This window comes from Limulus polyphemus, unplaced genomic scaffold, assembly GCF_000517525.1.
Source record: "Limulus polyphemus unplaced genomic scaffold, Limulus_polyphemus-2.1.2 Scaffold593, whole genome shotgun sequence".
Classification (NCBI taxonomy): Eukaryota; Metazoa; Arthropoda; class Merostomata; order Xiphosura; family Limulidae; genus Limulus; species Limulus polyphemus.
Window position 1 is genome coordinate 481,099 of NW_013666203.1, and position 22,047 is coordinate 503,145.

General features: G+C 34.1%; 1 protein-coding gene across 4 annotated transcripts in view; it reads right to left on the reverse strand.

The window, feature by feature from the left end:
- Window positions 1–21,461, reverse strand: part of LOC106459328 (gem-associated protein 5-like) — a 128,687-nt gene extending 107,226 nt beyond the window's left edge. For 2 of the 4 annotated variants that reach the window (XM_022385805.1, XM_022385803.1), the window contains exons 1-4: window positions 20,419–20,686; window positions 17,561–17,924; window positions 14,037–14,218; window positions 9,386–9,500 (exon numbers count right to left, since the gene is read on the reverse strand). In XM_022385805.1, coding sequence (XP_022241513.1) covers window positions 9,386–9,500; window positions 14,037–14,218; window positions 17,561–17,857 — 594 coding nt within the window. In that variant the 5' untranslated portion in view covers window positions 17,858–17,924; window positions 20,419–20,686. Of the gene's footprint in view, window positions 1–9,385; window positions 9,501–14,036; window positions 14,219–17,560; window positions 17,925–20,418; window positions 20,687–21,194 lie in introns of those variants that run through there. The other 2 variants (XM_022385804.1, XM_013918948.2) reach the window with 2 other exon arrangements.
- Between the last annotated feature and the right edge of the window lie 586 nt (window positions 21,462–22,047).

Below are 22,047 nucleotides of genomic sequence, written 5' to 3' on the forward strand. Positions count from 1 at the left end.
CTTTAGGTGCATTATTTAATTAAATAGAAATTATTAAGTGCATTACTATCTATAGTATAAAAAATTAGGTTTAACTCTCTTCAAAAACTGACAGCAAGAAACAAGAAGATTGGTTAAGTATTTTATTTCTTTTTTTCATGTTTATTCTTTATGTCTAATTATAAAAGTAACTAAAATGTTAAAATAGGAATCCTTTTAAGTTTGTTAAGATCAGATTAGGTAAAATAAATAATAATAATAATATTATGATAAAAATGTTTCATGAGACACGCAAACGAGCAGCTCATGAGTAAGGTAATTCGATAGTGTAACGTAAGCTCCACATTACCCAAGTGATTTACAACTTATAATAGCACGAATAGTAGTAAGACACAGTTCAAAGGGCAATAAAACAATAAAATTTAAATATAAATAGATGTATGGTGTTATGAGTTTAAAGCTACTTAGGATAAACAAACGTAGTTTCATGTTACATATGAAGTCATTCTAGAAAGAAACAAGGGTAATTTAGATTTATTTAAATTTTTTTGGTGGTTATGAGGTCAGTCAAATTGACCAACCTTGTACAGAGTTACGGTAGAGAAAATAACAAATAAGATATAAATATTTACTGAAAAGAAACATTTGAAATGTATTTAGGAGGTTTTAAAGATTACATAAATGAAATTTGAGAGTTTTGAAATGAAGAAAAGTGTTTTTAATCTTAACATGAAAATAACTTTGCACATGGACTGTTCAAAACAAATACTCGATATATTCAAAGACAAATCTTATTTTTAGTTTATTAAAAATGCTTCACTAAAAATATGATTTTTTGTATATGAAAGACTTATAATGTTTACTGAAACACTGCCAAATTTTGTGAAGATATACACACTATATCAAAAGTTATTAGTATCAAATCTATAAAACCTTTGAATGAATACAAAGAGGTCAGACAGACTGTATGAGGCAAGCACCATATACTCAAGAAAAAGATGTGCAGCACTTTGCTTTGGAGCAGTGTGATATAACTATGATGTGAATTAGCACAGTGAACATATAAAATGTCTAGTATGTAATCGATAATGGGCTTGAAGAAATATGTGCCAAGGGAAGAGTTCTGAGGCAGACTGGAGCAAGTCCACTGAGGATATTGCTAGCAACGAGAGCAATCTTCCCCTTCAAAATAAAAAAAAGGGGAAGCATCATAAAAAAGTAGTGAGATGAAATTTTGTTCATTGTCAACAGATAGTGTATTATTCATTCACATGTGTAGTAGGTTATAGTATGTGATATAGGAATAATTATTCATAGTGAGGTGCCAAATAAAGTGATACAGGCATAAGTGGCTAGGGCTAAAGGACCATAAATTGTATGAATAAGCCAAGTGTGGTCCATACAAGCAAAAAACATCCATGAGAAGTGCCTTGGGATACGTATAATTACACTAAGTGTCGTCCATCTGGATAAAAACAGCAGTGGAATAGCCTTGCATAAGATACAGAAATCAACAAGTGCAGTCCACCCGAACATAAAACATCCAGAGGAAGAGCACATTGGATATATAATATTATGTCTAAGTGAGGTCCACCTGGGCCAAAAAACATCCAGTGGAAGCACCTTGCATAAGACACATAGATCAACAAGTGCAGTTGCCTGGGCTAAACCTAAGGGGAAGCACCTTGGATATATAGGATTTGTTCAAATGCGGTCCACCCAGGAAAAAATATCCAGGGGAAGTGCCTTGCATAAGCATGTATATTATGATCAATAAGTGCAGTCAGACTGGTCAAAACATCTGGGGGAAGCACCTTGGATCCAGAATAGTATGTTATTCCCTACTGAATAATTATAATGATGACAGCCATCTTCTCGCTGAGTGGATACTTATAAGTTGAGAGTTTGATTTCTTTCATTGTATAACCCCACTCAGGAGGAAACCTCCATCATCTACCACTCCAGTGACTGGGAATCGGAGTGGTAAGGACTCCTGTACTCCACTAGAAGAAAAAAAGGGGGAGAATACACACTGGGGAGCCTGGAGGAATGACATGCTGGAGACTGTGCAATGGATGTCTGCAATTCCCTATTTTGAAAAAGCAGAAAGACCCAGATTATAAGAATCACGAGTCATTGAATGAGCAAAAATCTCCATCTGCTTTATTCATGAAGTCCATGAGTGATGGTCCTTTATATAAAATACATTGATAATAAAAGTTTGGAAAAGCATCCAGTGATCTTACAGAAACATCCCATCTCTACAGTGAGCATTTAGAAATATACAGATTTAATGCAAAGATCTAATGTTCAGCATACCTAACCAGGCAACACCTGCCACTAGGTGGGATCTTGAAGTATAATGTATACCAAAAGAAAAGATACAAAATAATAACAGGTTGACTCATTCCAGTCAAAGACGAACAGACGTGTGGACACAGCCAAATTGTGCAGATAGTGTGCTACAAATGTATAGGGAGTCGTCCACATCCCCACTTGAATGATCTCCTCCAAAGGTCGACGGATTCGAGCAGCTAAGGACATAGTTAAGTGATGAATTTGGTACAATGAAACATTGAGCAGCTGGCAACCATCCATGGTCAAATCAGAATATGCTAGCTGTATGAGTTACCGTATCCAGCCAGTAAGGGTAACAAGAGACAGGCCCCAGGAAACAGAGGGATTCCAGGGAATAAATAGGTGGAAACAGGAGCCACGAAAGGAAGTGGTACAAGACACATAACAATGCAGGGAATGCATAGGACAGAGGAGATAATCCGGATCGAACATGAGTACGGGTGGGAAATAGACAGAAGGAAATGAGAGAAAAGGCAAAACAACCTTCATGGGCAGCAACTGCCTTAGGAAGGAAGGCCCGATCCAGATAAAGGATCACATAAGAGGAATGGTAAAAGATACAGGAAACATTAATGGCATAAACATCAGAACAATGATGACCACATGCCAGAAGGGGAAGGAAATATGTCTGAAGGGAAAGATGGTACAAGGAACACATAGCAATGGGTTCAAAGAGAGAACCAGAAGTGCAGGAAGAACAACATTGAGGTACCAATTTCAAAGATGAAAAGGATGTGGAGGACAAACCATGATCAAACAACCAGGTAAAGAATTGGGACAGATGAACAAAAGGACGAACGTCTCTGGTTCATAGCCAATGAAGAAGGCCAAATGGTACAGATAAGGAAAAGTAGTAAATGAGGAGTGAGTCCCTGAGCTGAGGTGAGATACCCGATAAAACCCATGTGTTAAGATGGAGTTTGGTGACATTTGGATGAAATACGTGTGATTGTGGTCATCAGATGAGCGACCTAGACAGAGGTAAGAGCAGAGGCTGCTGCTCCAGTAAGGGCTAGAGCAGAGGGAACCACATCAGAGCTGGCCAATATGGAGGAACTAGCAAAACGCGACAAGGAGTGATATCAACGATGGAAATGACCCTGAAGATTAGTCTGAGAGGAGGGCAGGCATATAGATGAAAGCCCCTCCAATCCTGACTGAATGCATCCACCCCCAGAGCTTAGGAGTGTGGAACAGGAGACAAAAAGGAAGGTAGTGTGGTATTCCATTAAGTGGCAAACCCATATATATGTTGTGTTCCTAGGCAAGAACACACCCACTGAAATACTTGAGGATGAAGGGACCACTCCATAGGAAGAATTTGGTTGGTACAAGACAAGTGGTCAGCCACCAGATTCATAATTCCAGGAACATGACATGCTAAGATGGTTAAATTGTAATTGTGGGCCCAGTACAGGAGGTTGAGTGTCTGAAAACAAGGAACCATCACCATTCAGGAGTGGGAGGAAATGAGATATAGTCCAAAGAGCAGCCAAAAGTTTAAGGAGGTTGATATGGAACATAGTTTCCATGACCGACCACTGCTCTGAAATCTTCCTGGAATCGAGGTAAACTCACTAACCTGACAAGGAAGCATCTGTGAACAGGTGAATGTTGGGACAAGGTGGAGGAATGGGAACCCCCACTGTGGTCACTTTCCTGTCGAGCCACCATGCAAGGTCAGCTCTGATCCCAGGATAGAGGTTGATAGGATGATCCAAGGAATCATGGGAGACGTTCCACTGGTCAATAAGCATTTACTGAAGGGAAAGCATGTGCACCCAACCCAAGGGACTGAGAGCTTCCAAGGAACCCCAGGTCCCCAAAAGAGATAGAACCTCTCACACAGTGAGAGAAGGTGAATGTACTGCCTTTGAGACTGCCCAATCCATATCCCTGAGTCAAAATGGAAAAGGCTGGGCCCAGATGAGATGGAAATTGAAGAGTACCCCTAAATGAATAAGATATATTTATTGTGCAGGGGTTAGAAGGGATTTCTCTAACTTGATAAGAAACCCCACCCAAGCAGCTTCTCAAAGAAGTAATTGGGAGTGAGAGACTGATTGGGCCTGGCAAGAGGCAAGCAGAAGCCAGTTGTACATGTAATGATGAGTCAGAGGACCCTGCAAGTGAAGATGACAAGCAAACAAGTGAACCACTCAACAGAACACATAAGGAGCCAGACCGAATGGCAGTGCACAGAATTGAAAGACACAGCCCTCATGGATGAACTGAAGAAAACAACGTGACTCTGGAGCTGTAGGAATATGAATATAGGTATCTATCACATCGAACTTGGTCATTCAAAATCCTGGGGGAAAAAAACCACTGAAGGAAGAGGTAGAACTTCATGGTGAACTGAGGTATCTTCAGAAAGATATATAGCCAGGACAGATCTACAATGGGTCTCCAATCTCACATCAATATGGGGACAACAAATAGACAGGAGTAAAATCCCAGATGAGTGAGCACGACCTGTTCAATAACTCCTTTCTATAGGAGGTCCCCAACCAACTCGTTGAGATGACTGGACAATGTTGCAGCCTGGTCCCCATCTGCCCTGGAAAATACACCCTATCATCTATACTGCTGACCCCTAAAGGTAGGTGAATGGGAAAAACGAGGGTAAGGGATAGAGAGAGGTAGAGGGGAACAGGAGAACTTGAACATTGTGAAGCTAGGGTGGGAACAGCAGGAGGAGACAAATGAGATGCCAGGGAGGACAAAGACGAACGTAGCCTTGCCACATCAACCCTAGACTCCAAAGACTCAGGACAATCCCCAAAAACCATTTCATGCTGAAACGGGGCCTAAAAAGATCCCTCCAAGAAGACAGAGGGAGACACACCCCCTCTAGTAATGTGTTTCTTCCCAGCAAATCCCAACAACATAATAACCAGGTGTTGAGAGACAGGATAAATGCAGATAAATGGGCGAGAGTAGACCACAGGAAGGTCCTGAGTTCATCAGAAAATTGATCAGGTGACTGGCGAAAGGCTTGAGACAACAACTGTAATGATGAAATAATACACAAAAGGGTGGTCAGAGTAGGACGAATCTTAGAAAACTGAGATTGATTAAAGTGGTTCAAAGCCCCTGGGATATGAGCCCCTCAAGAGAAGGAGAGAATCCAGACATTGGGAATCCAAAAAGGGGATTCGAGGCCTGCTGGTAAGCCAAGGAATATTGGTCCAACAACTGGAAGGTACAGGGCATACCCGCACCCAACAGCAATTGATCAGCAAAAAGTTAAGCATAACAATCAGAACAAGGTTTTTCATAAAACAAGGTAAGAGAGGAATCAAAGACTAAGGGTGAAACATTGAAAATTTGACATACCTAATAAAAAAGGTGTAGGAATGGTAAGATCGACAAACTCTCCTGACTGTCAGCATTATGTGACTGACCAAAAAAGGCTGGGGCCGGAAAAATGGTCGAAATTATCTTCACCCTGAATAATTTCTTCCTCAGAAGCTTGTTCGGGGGGAAAGGGTGAACGAACTGACTGCCGAGCAAAAGTGTCCAACTCCCTGTGAATTAAGGCTTGAATTTCCTCGGTAGATATTGTCATCTGTCACCATAAAATTTGAATTAATATTCAAATTAAAATTCAAATTATGGAAGATTCCTCAAAAAGCAAAACTAAAATTCGAAAGCAAATACTTTTGACTGAAAGGACTGAAATGCAATCACAAGAAAAAAGCAAGCACATGGAGTGAAGTAAACACACATTTATACACTGTAATGCCAATCGAGAAAGTGAGGATTTTGCGAGAATCGTATTAGAAGCTTCCTAGGTGGTGTAGTACGATTGCTGGAGAGTAGTCTCATGATATGCACATGTTCTGAAATGGTGCAAAAATAAAGGAGTACAGTAGACTTGTTCACTACTAGAGAAACATTTTTTAGCAATTCAAAGTAGGTAAACCAAAGTTGAGATAGCTTTGGGTGAGAAGAGGTAGTACTGTTTTGGAAACCTTATTACAGACAATGGATTGTGTCCCAAGAATACAAATTTTATTAAAAGAAAGAAAGAAAATTGAAGGTAATTTGAATCAAAGCTGTAACTAAAATGTTTAAAATTTGGTATCTTCTTTTTCATAGTCAAGTAAATGAAGGAAAAACAACACTATGAATGGTAAACGAAAGTTTAAAATAATAAGCACAAAAATGCCATTCATCCCTAAGGAAAAAACACATCTGAACAAATTAATGCGAAGAAAAGGATGCACTTTGTTCAAATGATAGTGCACGGATGAAAAGCTATAGTATAATGATTATTACACCATAGGCTGGCACAATACACATTAGTAAATGTAGGGGTTGAAGTTTTGTTTAAAGTTTGTGGTTTGCACAAAAATCTTCACTGCAGTGTCTTGAGGTAACAGCTCTTTGTTGTCCAGGTGATTAAATGTTTCTCAAAGTTATATTCTATTTTAATGTGTTTTGTAGGACAGGAAAGGGGGCAAATAAATGTTTTAACAAAGAAAAGTAGATTTTTCTAGTAGTTTGTCCCTTGAGCAAGAAGTTTTATTCAAAAATTCCACACACCCTGTCAATACACATCTATATATCAATAAAACATTATTTACTGTCGAAATATTTAATCAAACCTACAAAGAAATATTGAATCTGCACATTCACAAAATAAACTCATCCTCGTCTGTTGGTTTTATATCACAAATATGCATGCCTTTAATAATTAAGTCATGCAATTTTCCAAATTAACAAATTTCAAACTTGTTAATTTACTTGCATTTCAGTCATGAATATACATACTTTGAAGGATTAGATCAGAAAATTCATATGCAAGTTTAGATTAAACAAAACCTGAAATACCTTTACATGGATCAAAACCTCTATATATATTTTAAAATATTCATTGAATGAGAAGAAGGTCATCCCAATGAACTCACCCTATACTGGAGATGGAACATGGGCTATATTTCTGAATTTAAACCTCCTTAGAGGTTACCCTGAGACAGTGGTGAGCACGCTGAGCAAAAATCATTCACTCTGAGAATGTCTCACTTTACTTTTTGATTTTGCAGCATTTACCCCAAATTTTTCCTCTAACTGTGGTATTGCCATCTACCACCATTTGGCATCATTAAACACCACACACACAGGGAGAGCCAGTACACATGCATAGACCTCTGCTGTCCTTCTTCCAACATTGGACTGAGTGGTGTGGCCTTGTTCAAGGACTACCACACCAAATCTACATTCTAATCACTGAAGCCAGATTACAGGTAAATATATATCCAGGTTTTAATTTTTTATTTTGCATGAATTTATACTAAATTATTTTCCTGCTTTTAGACTATCATACCAACGAATTGCTGATTACTGCAGATTATGTGAGTCCATTTTATTTTTTACATACAGTGCAGGTACAAATACAAGATTTTTGGAAAAGAAGTGGTGGTTCTGGCTGAAAAGGGGGTGTAGGTGGGTTTTTCTAAGTCAATTTTTTCACTTTTCCCTAACATTTCCAAATTTTTTCAGAAAAAGTTCTCATAAAAAGGGGTTCCAGACCCCCTGGACTACTCTGCATCCAACCCTGCAGTGCATCCAAGAAAAATATAAATGTTTGCTACTTGTTGTGCTAATATATATATATATATATATATACATATATATACATGACTGGTAAATTTAATTTCATAATAAGTGAAATGAAAATTTTGCACAAAAAAGTGACCCCTATAGTGCAAAAAATTCACAAATATTAGAATGCCAGAGAAGTTAACCTGTGTATTTATATGAAATGTGAAAAGCTTTTAGCAAAATTATAGGTGTTACAAAAGTATCTGTATTCAAGATATGCCTATGAACTTGATGATGCCAATCTAATTTAGACTCTGACAACTTGGAGTGAAAGGTGATGTTTAAGTGATAAGAAAACTTTTGTTTATTGTACAGTTTGCATATTTTATTTGCATGGCCACTAGAATCTGCAAAATGCATATCTTCAGCTTTTTCAGTATCCCTGTATATTATATCTGGTATTTATCCTCCTCTACCACAAACAGACACTGAATATAGGATAAATATAGGATAAAATGAATAGTTGATAACTCCGATATCAAATACATAATACCATGTAAAATAACACTCTGCAAAGGTTATGGAATGTGCACGTTGACCCTACCCATACACATAGGGTTAAAGTAACATTGTTAAAAACAAAACAAAGGACTGGTATCTAGTCTGTACACAAATACACATAGTCTCTAAAGTATGTCTGAGCTTTAAAAACAATACGGAGACTGCCCTCCAGTCTCCATATATAAATACATGCACTCTCCAGAGTATGGCAAGAATTCCTTGCCTTTGAAAAAAAACAACTACCATCCAGTCTGTATGTAAATACACAGTCTTCCAAAGGTGCCTTGACTCCAAAATGAAAATGCAAACAACTAGCATCCTGTATGTATATAAACACAGTCTTTCAAGTATAACAATGCTGCCTTGGCTCCAAAAAAAGTACTTAAAATATACTTGACCAAGACTATCAACAAAATGGCAAAAACATATTGTTCCACAAATTTCATATTGGACTTATCATGCATTGTCCAAATTTACAATTAATATTACATCAACCTGTTCAAATTTGTAAGTAACATAACGTATTCAAGCTTATAACTTTCTCAAATAAATATTTTACATATTTGTTGCATAACTTCTTCAAATTTATACCAGAAGTTGCATTACATAGGAGATGCATATATGCAACTCTTTAGTTCTTCAATATAAAACACTGTTCAGTGTTTCAACTACTCCAACATAACAGCTTAATTTTAGAAAGTGCACACTTTGATCTCCAATTCTTGAGCACAATCTGGTAGTTAAGAGTTTTAAGCACACTACATATGACATTTTAATGTTAGAAATAAAATAGTTTGATACTTTCCTCAATTCTTGAAAATCAGTGTTGTGAAAGATGTAAAATTACAATAATACATTTATTTAATGGGTTTAATGTAATTATTACAGTATCTGTTTCTCATTATTTTATCATGTGTTTTGATGGAGTTTTACTCACCTCTGTATATCTTGACCATGAAAGTGACATCACATCTTCCCCATGACTTCGAAGTATAAAAATCACTTTGCCCTCTTTGCTGACATCATGAATAACCACTAAACCTCCTTTGAACCTGAACAAAAAATAAATCACTTGAAATATTCATAATGGACGTCAAGGGACCATTTGGTCCTTCAAGATTGTACCTGCACATTTACCCCACCTTTTATATTCCAGAAAAACCATAAATTTCCCCCTCTTAAACTCTTGTTAAGTCCGGACATCCATTCCTTCCATAAGCTAATGACTCTGTTAGAAAAAAAAAATAGGTAAAATGCAACCTAGCCCATCTTCTCCAAATCTTAAACTTGGGTACTCCCATCTTATTGTCTTCACTTTGCTACATAAAGAAACTAGAGAACTTTAACCTGTCAACACCCCAAATAATCTTGTAAGTTTCAATAAGATCACTTCTTGATAATAAAGTTGGAAAAAATTACCTTTATACTCCAGATAATTAAAAGAGAACTACAAATTCTAAAAGATTACTTCTTATTCTTCTTTTCAAAAGAAAAATAATTTCAGAGATCTTATCTTCATAAGATAAACTTTCTATCCTTTGAATCATCCTAGCAGCTTTCCAATGAACCATTTACAATAATTCCATATCCTATCTTAGAAAAGACTGTACACAGTATTTTAAGAAAGGCCTAACTAGTGATTTATGTGTGAAAAAAGATAATTACCTCTTTGACTTGTAATCAGCATATCTACAAATACATACTAAACTTCTATTAGCATTGCTACTAGAAACATTTTTGCTACTGAGTGAGTTCTCACCTATGTCAAAAACATGTCAAATTATAATAACACAAATGTATTACTTTGCAGTTCTATAAATAAATAACATTTTCTATTTGTTCAAGCTCCTAGGTGATCCAAGTCATTTCTGTAATACTGTGGTATGTGAATATATGCCCGTGTCTCTATGTTCTTATAATATTAAAGTATTTGATTTGAACTTATCATTTACTCTGTACATGTGCAGCTATCACATAGCACAAGGTTGAGAAAACCCTTAAGTTGGTTTCATTCCAACTGCCTTTGTTCCTTTGTTGTTCTGTAGTAGATAATACCTTTCTGCCATGGGGATGAAACTGCTGCAATACTATATGTTTTGCCTCATCTATGTTAAACTGAGAATGATCACTCACATGGGTAAATGTGATATTTCTTGTGAACTAAGGAATGTTGGATTTAGTCAACCTGGAACATGATCTTTAGGAACAAGCAGCTTAAGGAATGAGTCCAGTAAAAGGGACACTCTATCAGACCACATAAGCAAGTACACACATTGTGTTTATATTCTACATTTTTTGTAAGAAAGATTGTTTATTTCGTATTCCACTTTGTGTCAAGTCTCATTATTTTTTTCAATATCATGACTCAGTTTTTTAGAATTTTTGCATTATTTTGCATCAACACCTCTTCTGTCATTAAGCAGACCTATCCTAGTGCTCAAAGAGTAATTCAGTTTTAACTGAACATACTAGAGTGGATAGGAAAAGAGATATTTTTCACAATACTTCAACATCCTTAATACAGCTAGAAATACCCAAGAGTTTAATGTCATCAGCAAACTTTACTAATTATGCCTCTACCAACATCATTAATGTATGTAAGAAAAAGTACAACACTATTAACAAAGGTCCAATTTGACTGGACTCCATTAATAACTTTTTGCTTTTTCTCACCCAGCCACTTTCCAATCCAATCAACTAGTCATTTCCTAACCTTCACCGACGTGTATTTTCTTATGGTGAATTTATGTTGTTTTTCTTTCATTAATTTTACTAAATTATTTTACAAACTTCTTTTATCAGATTCTAGAATTTTTCCTACTACAGAACTCAAACTAACTGCCTGTAACTTCCAGAGCAACCCCTTATCATTCCCTGTAAAACTAGAAGCAACATTAGTAACTCTTCATTCCCAAACACTTGCCCACTGTTTGGTCAGCTACCAAAAAAAAAGAAAGACAGGCATTTGCAGATCTGAAATCTGACCTCTTTTATAATACTCAAATAATCATTGTCTGTTTCAAGTGCTCTTATTTTAAAAATTTTTTCCATGTTTCTGCACTAGTACATTTGAAACAAAATGATACATTTCGAACAATTCTTTAGGCATAGCTATACAAATATGGCTGAATTAACACTGAAACAAAATAATACATTTAGGACAATTCTTTTGGCATAGCACATTGGAAATATTAAATTAATAGTTAGTTTAACTTTTAATTAACTCACAAGTCCATGTGACTGCATCATAACTAAATACATGTATCCAGATTCATCTTTATTCCCAAAGAAAAGTTTGAAGTTAGGTAATTACATTAAACTGTATTCATGAACAATTTAAACATGAGTAATGGGAGAATGTTTTCATAAAATGGTTTATGTTTTTTAAAAGTTTATATAATTTGCTTGTTGAAACTTTTATATTTAATATTTAAAACTGTTTACCATACTAACTTCCTAACTCCTCAGTCACTTAGGTATTCAAAAGATGAACACAAAATGTTGTACAATAATAACTCATTCTAAAAAAGCCTAAATCATTCTTTGTTGCTTAGAGTATGTACTTAAACAGGGCCTACAACAGATGTGTCATTATCAATTCTGGTTTTAGCACAATAATAAAAGAACATTCTAAAAAAAACAGACTTCATATGCAAAATATTATAATGTATCTGTTGCATTTAGAATTGTGTAATACTTTTTCTAACCAGGTAATAATCTAAAACTGACAATCACATCTCTGATACAGAAGTGATGCTAGGTTCATTAGTTACCATATGTGCAAGGTATTTCTGTCACAGCTCCTCCTTTTCTTAGCCAATTAGCATTAAATTTGTATTGCAAAGAGAAAATGTAGTGCTCAATATCATTGAATGTCTACCTGTCTAAGACAGGTAAAATTTTCCAAACATGTTTGCCCAACCAAAAAGTCAAATCACCTTCAGTGATCATGTTTCGATATGGGTGCTGCTATTTTTGTTTGCCACAATGCCTGTTGGAAGCTTAACTTGGATTTTTCAAGCCACAGCTGCATTATATAAAACAGGCAGCATAATGTAAATTTGCCCAAGCCAATTAAATTCAGGTAAGTGAGGAGATTTCTGCTTTCATGTCTTATTTGATTACACAGACTTATTGTTTATGTTCTAATTTATTACTTATTAAGTTAGTCATTGAATAATAGTTTTTCAGTTATTTCAAATAATATACTGTTGTTTATATCAAAAATGAGAAGAAAAAAAGGTTTAAGCTACCCTCTACAGCAGCACATACCCAGTAACATATATACAGCAGGATCCCTCCTTGGAACTTTACCCAACTCCCCTTAAGTTCACCCCATTTCCTAAATTAAATGAATCAAATGTGAATTGTTAGAACTCTGTGTTTCTTGTAAACAAGGATTAACCCAAAAATAAAATATTAAAATGAAAAGCAGTGGAAATAATGAAATGAAGCTAAATCAACAGATAAAAATAAAATAAAATGAAGAAAATCCCTATATCTCATATTCTTGTATTGTATTCAAGAATGTTAAAATATACTGTTAATAAACCTTTATAAAGTTCAGTGTATAGATAAGTTGAGATATTAGTATTTTTATTGGTGTATGGTCATTTGAGATATTTTATGAATATTAAAAGAATATAATGTATTTTATGAACGTAAATATAAAAGAAAAAAATGGATAAAAAAATAACAAGAAAATCCTCAAAAATTAAACAAAAATTTTAATAAAATCAAGGCTTTTTGAACTGTAATTTAAAGTTAATTTTTTCATAATACTTGTGCCTTGCTATTGTCTACTTGACAAAGAAGTTGCTTACATTCTTTGATTAGGCACTCGGCACTGATTCAATTAAACATCCATCTGACTAGTACTTAACCTGGCCTAGAATACAATTAAATCCAAGCATAGTCTTTTCAATACCCCAGACACCTGTCAAAACTCAAGACACACCTTGCACAATGTACTTTCCAAATTATATATGAAATTCTTTAATAAAAATCAACTTATAATAATAATAATAACAACAATAAAGATTAAACTATATTACCCATATTGAGGCATTTTGTTCAGAAAGGAAGTAGTTACACTTTTGGCAGGTATGTTTTTTCTTTGGACAAGTAAAAATTTACCCTTGCTTATCCTACATGACAGGTGATTTTCAAAGTTAATGATGAGCCCTAGTCTGACAAGTTTACTCAACTGCATTTCAGATTTGCCCAACAATAAAAATGGAAACCATTAGAAGGAAACAGTGCCATTAGCTGTGCTTATAATTGATACCAACTAAATTAAGTTCTAGTCAAAAGTTTTAATTTTGCTGTCTAATTCAGCAAAAGAAATCAGTACCCTGATAAATATATATATCAAACAAATCCATGTCAACATTTTTTGAGATTTCATTACAGTTTAAATTCACATATAATACTGGAGTAACGCTTGTCCATAGCAATTCTGGACAATTAACTACCTTAATTGAAACTAAATTCTAGCTCAATAGAACTGCTTATTTATTATACTTTTAAAGTAATCTGAACTTAATTACAATAAGTGCAAAGTTTTGCATTTGTATGTGCATCATTACCCAACAGCTAGAAGCTCAGGCTTGGAAATACAAGAAGTTAGACAAAAGATCAATGTGCTGGATGCTGACTGGTAGCGAATTATTGTCTCATGGTGAAGATCCCATGCTGCTAAGAAACCTTTGTCTCCACCAATGAAGGCAATATCATCTCTATCTCCTCGCCAATCCAAACATGTAACTTTCTAAATATAAATAAAATGAAATAATGAAAAGTCCAGTTTACTTATTTGTAATGAGTTATTTACTTCTTTGATAGCATTTAACAGGCTACATGGTTAATAGGCCTAACTCACAAATGAAGCTCAACAATCACTTACTTGTTACATTTTCTTTTGTGTTTATGGCACAAAATAAAATAAATGTAAGCACTGAACTCATTTACTAACAGACTAACTACCTAACTAACTAACTCCCTGATTAACTGGCTCACTGTCTGATTAACTCACCAACAACAACTCTTTGGTGTTACATACAATATTAATTTTTCCCCAAGTATCTAGAAAACTTAAAACACCACGTGCATGTCATGTACAGCTAGGTAATTACCTTGATTGATCAATATATTCAATTACCTACGAGCATCAATTACACTGATTAGTTGCTACATGAAATAATCAACTAGTCAAAATTACATTAAATTAATGTCAGGAAAATAATCAACTAATTGAAATTATTGTTTTTGATTATTCCAACTATCCAAGTAATAAAAATATTGCCATTGTGATTTCTCATTATTTTTTATCAATTCAAAGTTGTTCAGCTTAACTGATGTGTCATAACTCACAAAAATAAGCAACTTATAAAAATCAGTATTAAGGATTATAAAAATTCTTGATTATTCCATTCATCCATGTTTCATCAACAATGGCATCTAAACCATTTTTTTTCTAACCCCAATGCTCCTTTCACCTAAGTCGTTTCTATATTACCATACAATACCTTTTATACTACCCAATATTCAAACTAATTTCTCACAGCCAAGCTCAGTTACTAACAGAGAAAGAGAAACATTCTCAGCTTTATCTAGCACCTTGATATGAATTTGAAAATACGATTGTCCAAGGAGCTATCCAAATCAATGATGTAACTAATGTTTTTATCACTAAGTATAATTTTTATTAATTACACATAACTTCTTAATAGGTGTCAGTTTAAATGGTAGGAAAACCATTAGCTTACCAACAACTGCTAACCATTAATTTTTGAAATAAAATCTGTAAGTTCAATCTCATTTGCTATTGTGGTAATCACAGGTAAAACCGGAAAAACAAAATAAGTATTAAATTAGTGGTTTGAAAAGGAGTTGCTTGCACGAGAAGATATCAAAAATGAAGATTAAGAAAAGTAAAATAGAGACAATGGTATCAAAAGAAAATCATTTCCTTAACACAAGTGTTGACATGCTTTCATCCAAAACTTAAAATGTCACACTAAACAAGCTAGTAGGCTTCTTATTGACTGATGATACCTTTACTGGCTAGTGTAGCTGAGGAAATGTTTTCATTCAACCAAAGAAACTATTAAGTCTCACCAAAGTCCCAATGTAGTATCCCACAATAAATAAACATTACAGTAGTAAAATTAATGAATGAAATAACCTGAACATTAAAGTAAGAAAAATTTATAAAACTTCTTCTATATCAACATGTATTGTATGACAGAGTGAAGGCAGTGAACATGAACTTCTTTAACTAGGCCAAGTGAAATTGAACAAGTTAACTACACCTATGAATAGATTAATTGTTATTCATGTAAAATTAAAATGTTGGTTACTTAGTCTAGTTTGGTTATGTTGTTAATTGGAACCTGGGCAAAATTTACAGAGAACAAGATTGTAAATTGCTTACAAAAGTCATGATTATATCATCAGTATAATGTCACTGATTGTCAACACCAAGTGAAACTACACCTCTAATTGGCCAAGGATGTAGTTTGCAGACAAACAGCTGTGAAAAGCAGAAATTTAAAAATGTGAAGTTAAATGTACATCATTAATTTCTTCAAGTGTGATTATTTATTCAGTTAAACATTTAGCACTATAGAAACCTGAGTAAAATCAAAGCTAAGTTTCTGGTACCACCAATTGCACCAAGTAAACATGCTCAGTGTCTGTATTCCAAGCTCACCCCAATGCCATGGTACCCTTTGACACTATAAAGGCTGGTGTTGAGCTAGCATAGATTATTCAATCATTCATTCAGCCATAATCAGTAAAACATATCCAATTGGTCAATAAGAATTAGTGAGAACATCAACTCCTTTTACACCTCAAGATGGCACTGCAGTATTCTTAGCATCTTCATAAGTACTGAGTGTATTTTTTTTACATAGTGTTAACAAATGAGAAAGTAAGAATTAACTGGCAAAGAGATTAAAGTTTTTAAAAGAGTACCGACTTAAATGGACTTATAAAAGTGTATGTATTGAAATCATTTAAAAAATATTCCTAATTCACAAAGATATATTTTTCTTTCCAATTATGGCAACTAAAATCTTACAGTTTTCAACTGTTACATTTTTAACTGAGGAATGAGTTATTTAAATATTTATCACTATATACATGATAAGGAGGTTTTGAGTGAGATGACTAATAAAGTCATTAAGCCTTTAGCTGAATGTTTGGAAGTGGTGAAGAGAGCAAATAAGGTTCTGAGTTCTATTTACAGAAAGTTTGATCTCAGAAGTAAGGAAGTTATCATCACGTTGTAATTGTACAACTTTTGGTAAAGTCTCAGAGTATTGTGTTTAATTTTAGTCCCCTTACTATAAAAGAAAAAAAACTTTGGTTGAAACAGTTTCAGATAAAGCATCAAACAGTTCCTGGTTAGTAACAAGAAGACATAATCAAAGATCTAACTTTTTTTTTTCCTGGGAATGTAGAAGAATTAGAAATGACCTGATTTGGGTATCCAAAATTGTTAAGGAATTGGATAAACTGCCCATGGGAGGTTGGTTATAGACATGGAAGGTTAAAGTTAGAATAAAATCCTAAATAACAGAGGAAATAAGTATAAGCTTTGGATTCCCAGGCCAAGGCTGTTATCAGGTAAAATATTTTCCCTGCTAGTTATTCACCTGTGGTTTACCACAGGATGTGGTGTGTGCCAAGTGTTTATTCAATACTTTAAAGAATAAATAGTTATATTTAGATTACAATGTATTCTTTGTTGGATGACACTAATGGTCCAGATGGCCTTTTGTTAGTTTATTTTTCTTATATTTACTCACTTTTCTCTTTTAATTCAGGATTTATGTTTAATAAAAAATACTTGGTCTTTGACTTGTGAAACAAATTAAGATGGCTACACAAAAGTATGTTTGAAAATGTTAATGTAAATCACCCGTACAGTTAATTGAATCTATTTCTTGGAAATGTTCAGTCTCTTAATTCTAAATTGCTTGATGCATATAAGAAAAGTATATTACAATCATAATTTTTCAATACATATATGAACATAAAAAAATATTTTTAGATTTCTAAACATTTTATTTCAGCATATAAAATATTTCTAAATATATCTGACCTGATGTGTCACTTGTTCATAGAGCAACATGCGGTTTGCTGTATCAAAAATCTTGACTTTCTTGTCATCAGCACAAGAAACTAACCAGCTGACCTTCTTCATATTTCGACAAAATGAAACAGCAGATACTCTATCTGCATGAGCAGAAAACATTTCTATATAAACTGGAGGAGATAAAGTAACATCCATAAGAACAATATTTCCTCGAGACCCATAAGCAAAAATCCCATTTTTGTTACAGTCACTAACTTTACTGGAGTACCAATTAGGTGAAGGGCCTAAGTTTTGTCCTGCCATATCTGTCAGCAGTACAAGTTGTTATTTCTTTCTCTTATTTGCTTTTCTTAGGTTAGAAAATAGATACCTGAAAATAAAATAAAGCTTTAGTTAGTGACATTTTTTTATTTTCAGCAACTTAAGAGATTTAATTGCACACTGTGACCCCTCCATATCTGAACACACATCCTTAATGAATATTCACTCTCAAGAATTTGTAAGAGGACAAAGAACATGAATAAAGTGATTATTATACCAGGGTGAGCTGTTTATGAACAAGTTGTTGTCTGCAGTGTCAGAAGCCAACATCTTACAAGAACTTACGAGAGGAGTCAATGATTCCTTGAAAGATAAAGGATCATGTGAGTTTAATTTTGACTTTCTTATGGATGAAAGTATAAAGACAGCCTTGAAAGATCAAATAGTCCTTTGACAACAATACATCATAATATTAAATATTGTATTAGTGTTGTATATATAAAAATATTCAGTATAAAGGGTCATCATTCACTCTATATGATACCAATTGGATCTCAGATTGCCTTCACACGTGGTGAGTGCAGTAAGTTTAAAAAGTTTAAGAGAAGTCTTGAAAAACATTTAAATGCTCAGGGCTGGCTTTGAGTTTTTTAAGTGGATGGGACAGCCTCAGTGGACCAACAGCTCCCTTATTGTCTTTAAATGCTGTATATTGTACTACATTTAAAGTGCTGTATTCAGTTTTAGGATACTTACTTTATGAATGATGTTGAATTATTGGAAAGAGTTCAAAAATGGGCTATAACAGGCCTCAACAAATATTTTCAGATCTAGGAGTCAGCCCAAAAACTCAGGAGCAAGGTGGCCTAACCTAACTTTGCTACTGTTTGTACAAAGAAATGGGGGCTACTGTATATTTATTTACTTTCACAGCAACGAGTGCATGCTAACGATCATGTGAAAGCAACAACCACTTGAGAGTATTGCCTGAACTAACTGGCTCTGGTCCCATCTGAGTCTAAGCAGGCATACTGATTGGTTGAATTGAGAGAAAAAAAACAACAAAATTGCAACAAATATGAGGTGCTGAATCCACCATTAAAATCCTAGAAACAAAGTTCAATTTAGGACTTAAAGAGCATGAATATAGTTCTGAAATTCCAAGAGTCCAGAACTGTTCTACAATCAAGTTCTATTTAATAGTTGCCATGGTGATCTGACACCCAGAATTTGTTGAAGCCTGTGCTATGAGGATGTTTCCTGGGATAAAAGAGCTGTCATTAGATGACAAATTAAGGTCCTTACAAAATTTTCTCTTAAAAAAAGAAAGGTTACAGGGGATCTGAATGAAGTGTTCAAAATTATAATGGGAATAAATAAGATTAATGAATCATAATTTTTTGTTTAAATTAAAAAATGGTGGGACAGGGGACATAGATTTATGAGTTGGCAAGTTAGAATATGTCTGCAAGTTAGGCAATTATATTTGATGAAATGAATGGAAAATAAAAGACAGCATAAGTTCAATATATAAGATTGTATGCAGGAATTGAAATTTGACTGCTTTTAATAAGAGGGTCATATTAAATACACACATATTATATATATATATATATATTTATGTATCAACCCTATCAATACACACACATATAAATCACAAACTTAGAAATAAACAGAATTACATTCACCAAAAGTAACGAGTCCATACACATAGTTATTGGAAGGAAGCGTCTCTCAATCTATTTTTAATTGCAAAAACTAAAACATTTTAATTATTAATTATAATCTAGTTCAAAGAAGGGCACCGACTTCTGAAACACTTGAAATGGAAAAGGAAGTGAACTATATGGTTTTATGGCTTTTAGTTAATTACTTTCAAAAATTTCTACCACTGAGACATTGGACATGATGTGACAAAAGTGACACATTGAGATACTTTGTTCATATTCTCAAAAATAACTTCTATAAGTTACACCCAAGCACTAATGAATTTACAACTGGTCGCATGACTTTACAGTTTGAATAAAACACATGTAGCAACTGATCAATATAAAAATTCACATTTGTTACATCTTGTTCTGTAGAACTAGAAGCATCACAAAAAATGTCCAATAATGTTAAAAGGAAAAACTTTCTGGTAAAATAATAAATAAACTTAGTATTCCGAAAATTGTTTAATTTCGAAGTCTACGTTCAAGTTTCAGTGAAAAAAAAAAAAAAGTACCTGGAAAATTAGAAACTTTTAAACATATATGCAACAGCAGAAATGACATATCAAAAAGTAAAAGGTTGCAAGGATTACAGGTTCCCACTGAAAATCAGCTGAGTATAGAGAAAACCACTTGTGGCTAAGTAGTAAACAAATTATATACCTAATATGAGGAATATGATACAGACTTAACTCATCTAAGTTTTATTTATTATGCAAAATAAAAACTACAACATCCAGTGAAGAATCTTCTGTATTTTACAAAGTCAAAAATGACTTCACCAGTTACTGATTATGGATAAGTATGTGAAGATATTACTTTGGCCGAAAATATTAATATACTACTCTAATGAGTAGTATTTTGAAATGTGAAAAAACACCTTACTACACCTACCTCATTAAATTTAATTACAATTTATAGTAGTAGTAACGATAGTAGTAGTATTACTACTGAATTTGAGTTGCAAGTTCAATTTCGTAATGAAAATTTAGGCGACCTAACATTATTAATTCAATGCACGATAGAATAAAACCCCTGTTAAATATAACTTATTAATCACATTATTGTCTTTCTGTCATGCGTAATAATTTAGATTTCGCTCTTTTGCTTTCTACATCCGCTAAAGATACATAATATAAAAGGTTCTTTTCCGAGAGTATATGTGGTTACAGAACACGAGGTTAAACTTAGATTCTTAAGCTCTTATTCGTGTTCGCGCTTCAAGTTATCATTTAAAAATGTAATTTTTTTATTGTTCTGACTCAAAACTCAGTATCAATAGAAGTAGGGATCCACATCAAATAAGAACTTTTTCTACAATCCAAAAATAAAACTTGTTTACAAAACAATCAGAAAAGAGTAGATTTTGAATATGTAGCTGGGATATCTGAAAGTTAATTAACGGTGTGTCGATATTATATAATAATAGGTTTCTACTCCTCCTTAATTACATTCAGGTGTGTTTATCCACAACTCAAAACCAATTTTTCTTACAAACACTGAATATGGTACAACGCCGAAACGCTCTTCAAATAGTGCATTTGGGATTTGTAGCTGTGATATTTGGAAAGTTAACAAGCGTCGAGCCACTAAGTTGACAGGTACATTTATCCCGGCCCAAAACGGAGTATGTTACAAATGTAGTATGCAGGCATACCACAGTATATTACCTTTTATAGTAACATGGATATTTCAGTGCTGTATAATATGCTTGTTTTAAAATAGAATATCCTTTGCTGGCCGATTACGACGTCAAATGAAACTAATGGCCAACCAACGCTGTCAGGGAACAGAGGTCACGAAGCGACGCTGTCCACAGGACAAAAGAACAAGTTTAATTTTCTGAATTCAGGCACCCTTTCCTTATCCAATTCTCTCATAGTTTTTCTACAACGAGACCATTCGTGTTTGGTATTGCAGTCTTCAGTTCTCCAGCAAAGGAAAACTAAACAGAAGAAGCAAGGACTATTCGTTGAAGGTTGTGGCATCAAGCTTTCTTTGCATGGTACATTCAAATGTGTGTCAAAAACAAGATGTTTCATGAAACGTCGCTAGGTTAGTCAGAGAATGATGTCAATATGTTAGCTATCGCAGCTAATTAGTACAAGTAAATTGATTTCTATGTCAAGTATATTCAAAGTTCTATTATATTTTCACCACAATAATACACCCTTTTTTGACACCATTGTTGTGGTGTAGTTCTTTGGCGAGTTCTTTTAAGTTATTTGGTGAAATCAATTTAACGTCCAGTCCACGTAACGATAATAGATTACTTTACTTAATCCTTTAACATTTCTATAAACTTGAACACTTGTACACTTTAATATATTTCTGTACATCTATGTTACATAATATGGTTGAGTAGTAAGAACTCTACAGGGCATGCCACCCTCTACTCACAAGGTTTTCGTATCTATCCTCTACCTGGAAAGTATGTCAGATTTAAGAGCTATGAGATAATTGTTTTTACACTGAAAAGCACAATAATCAAGCAGGGGTTTAACCTTGATGTTAGAATTGATG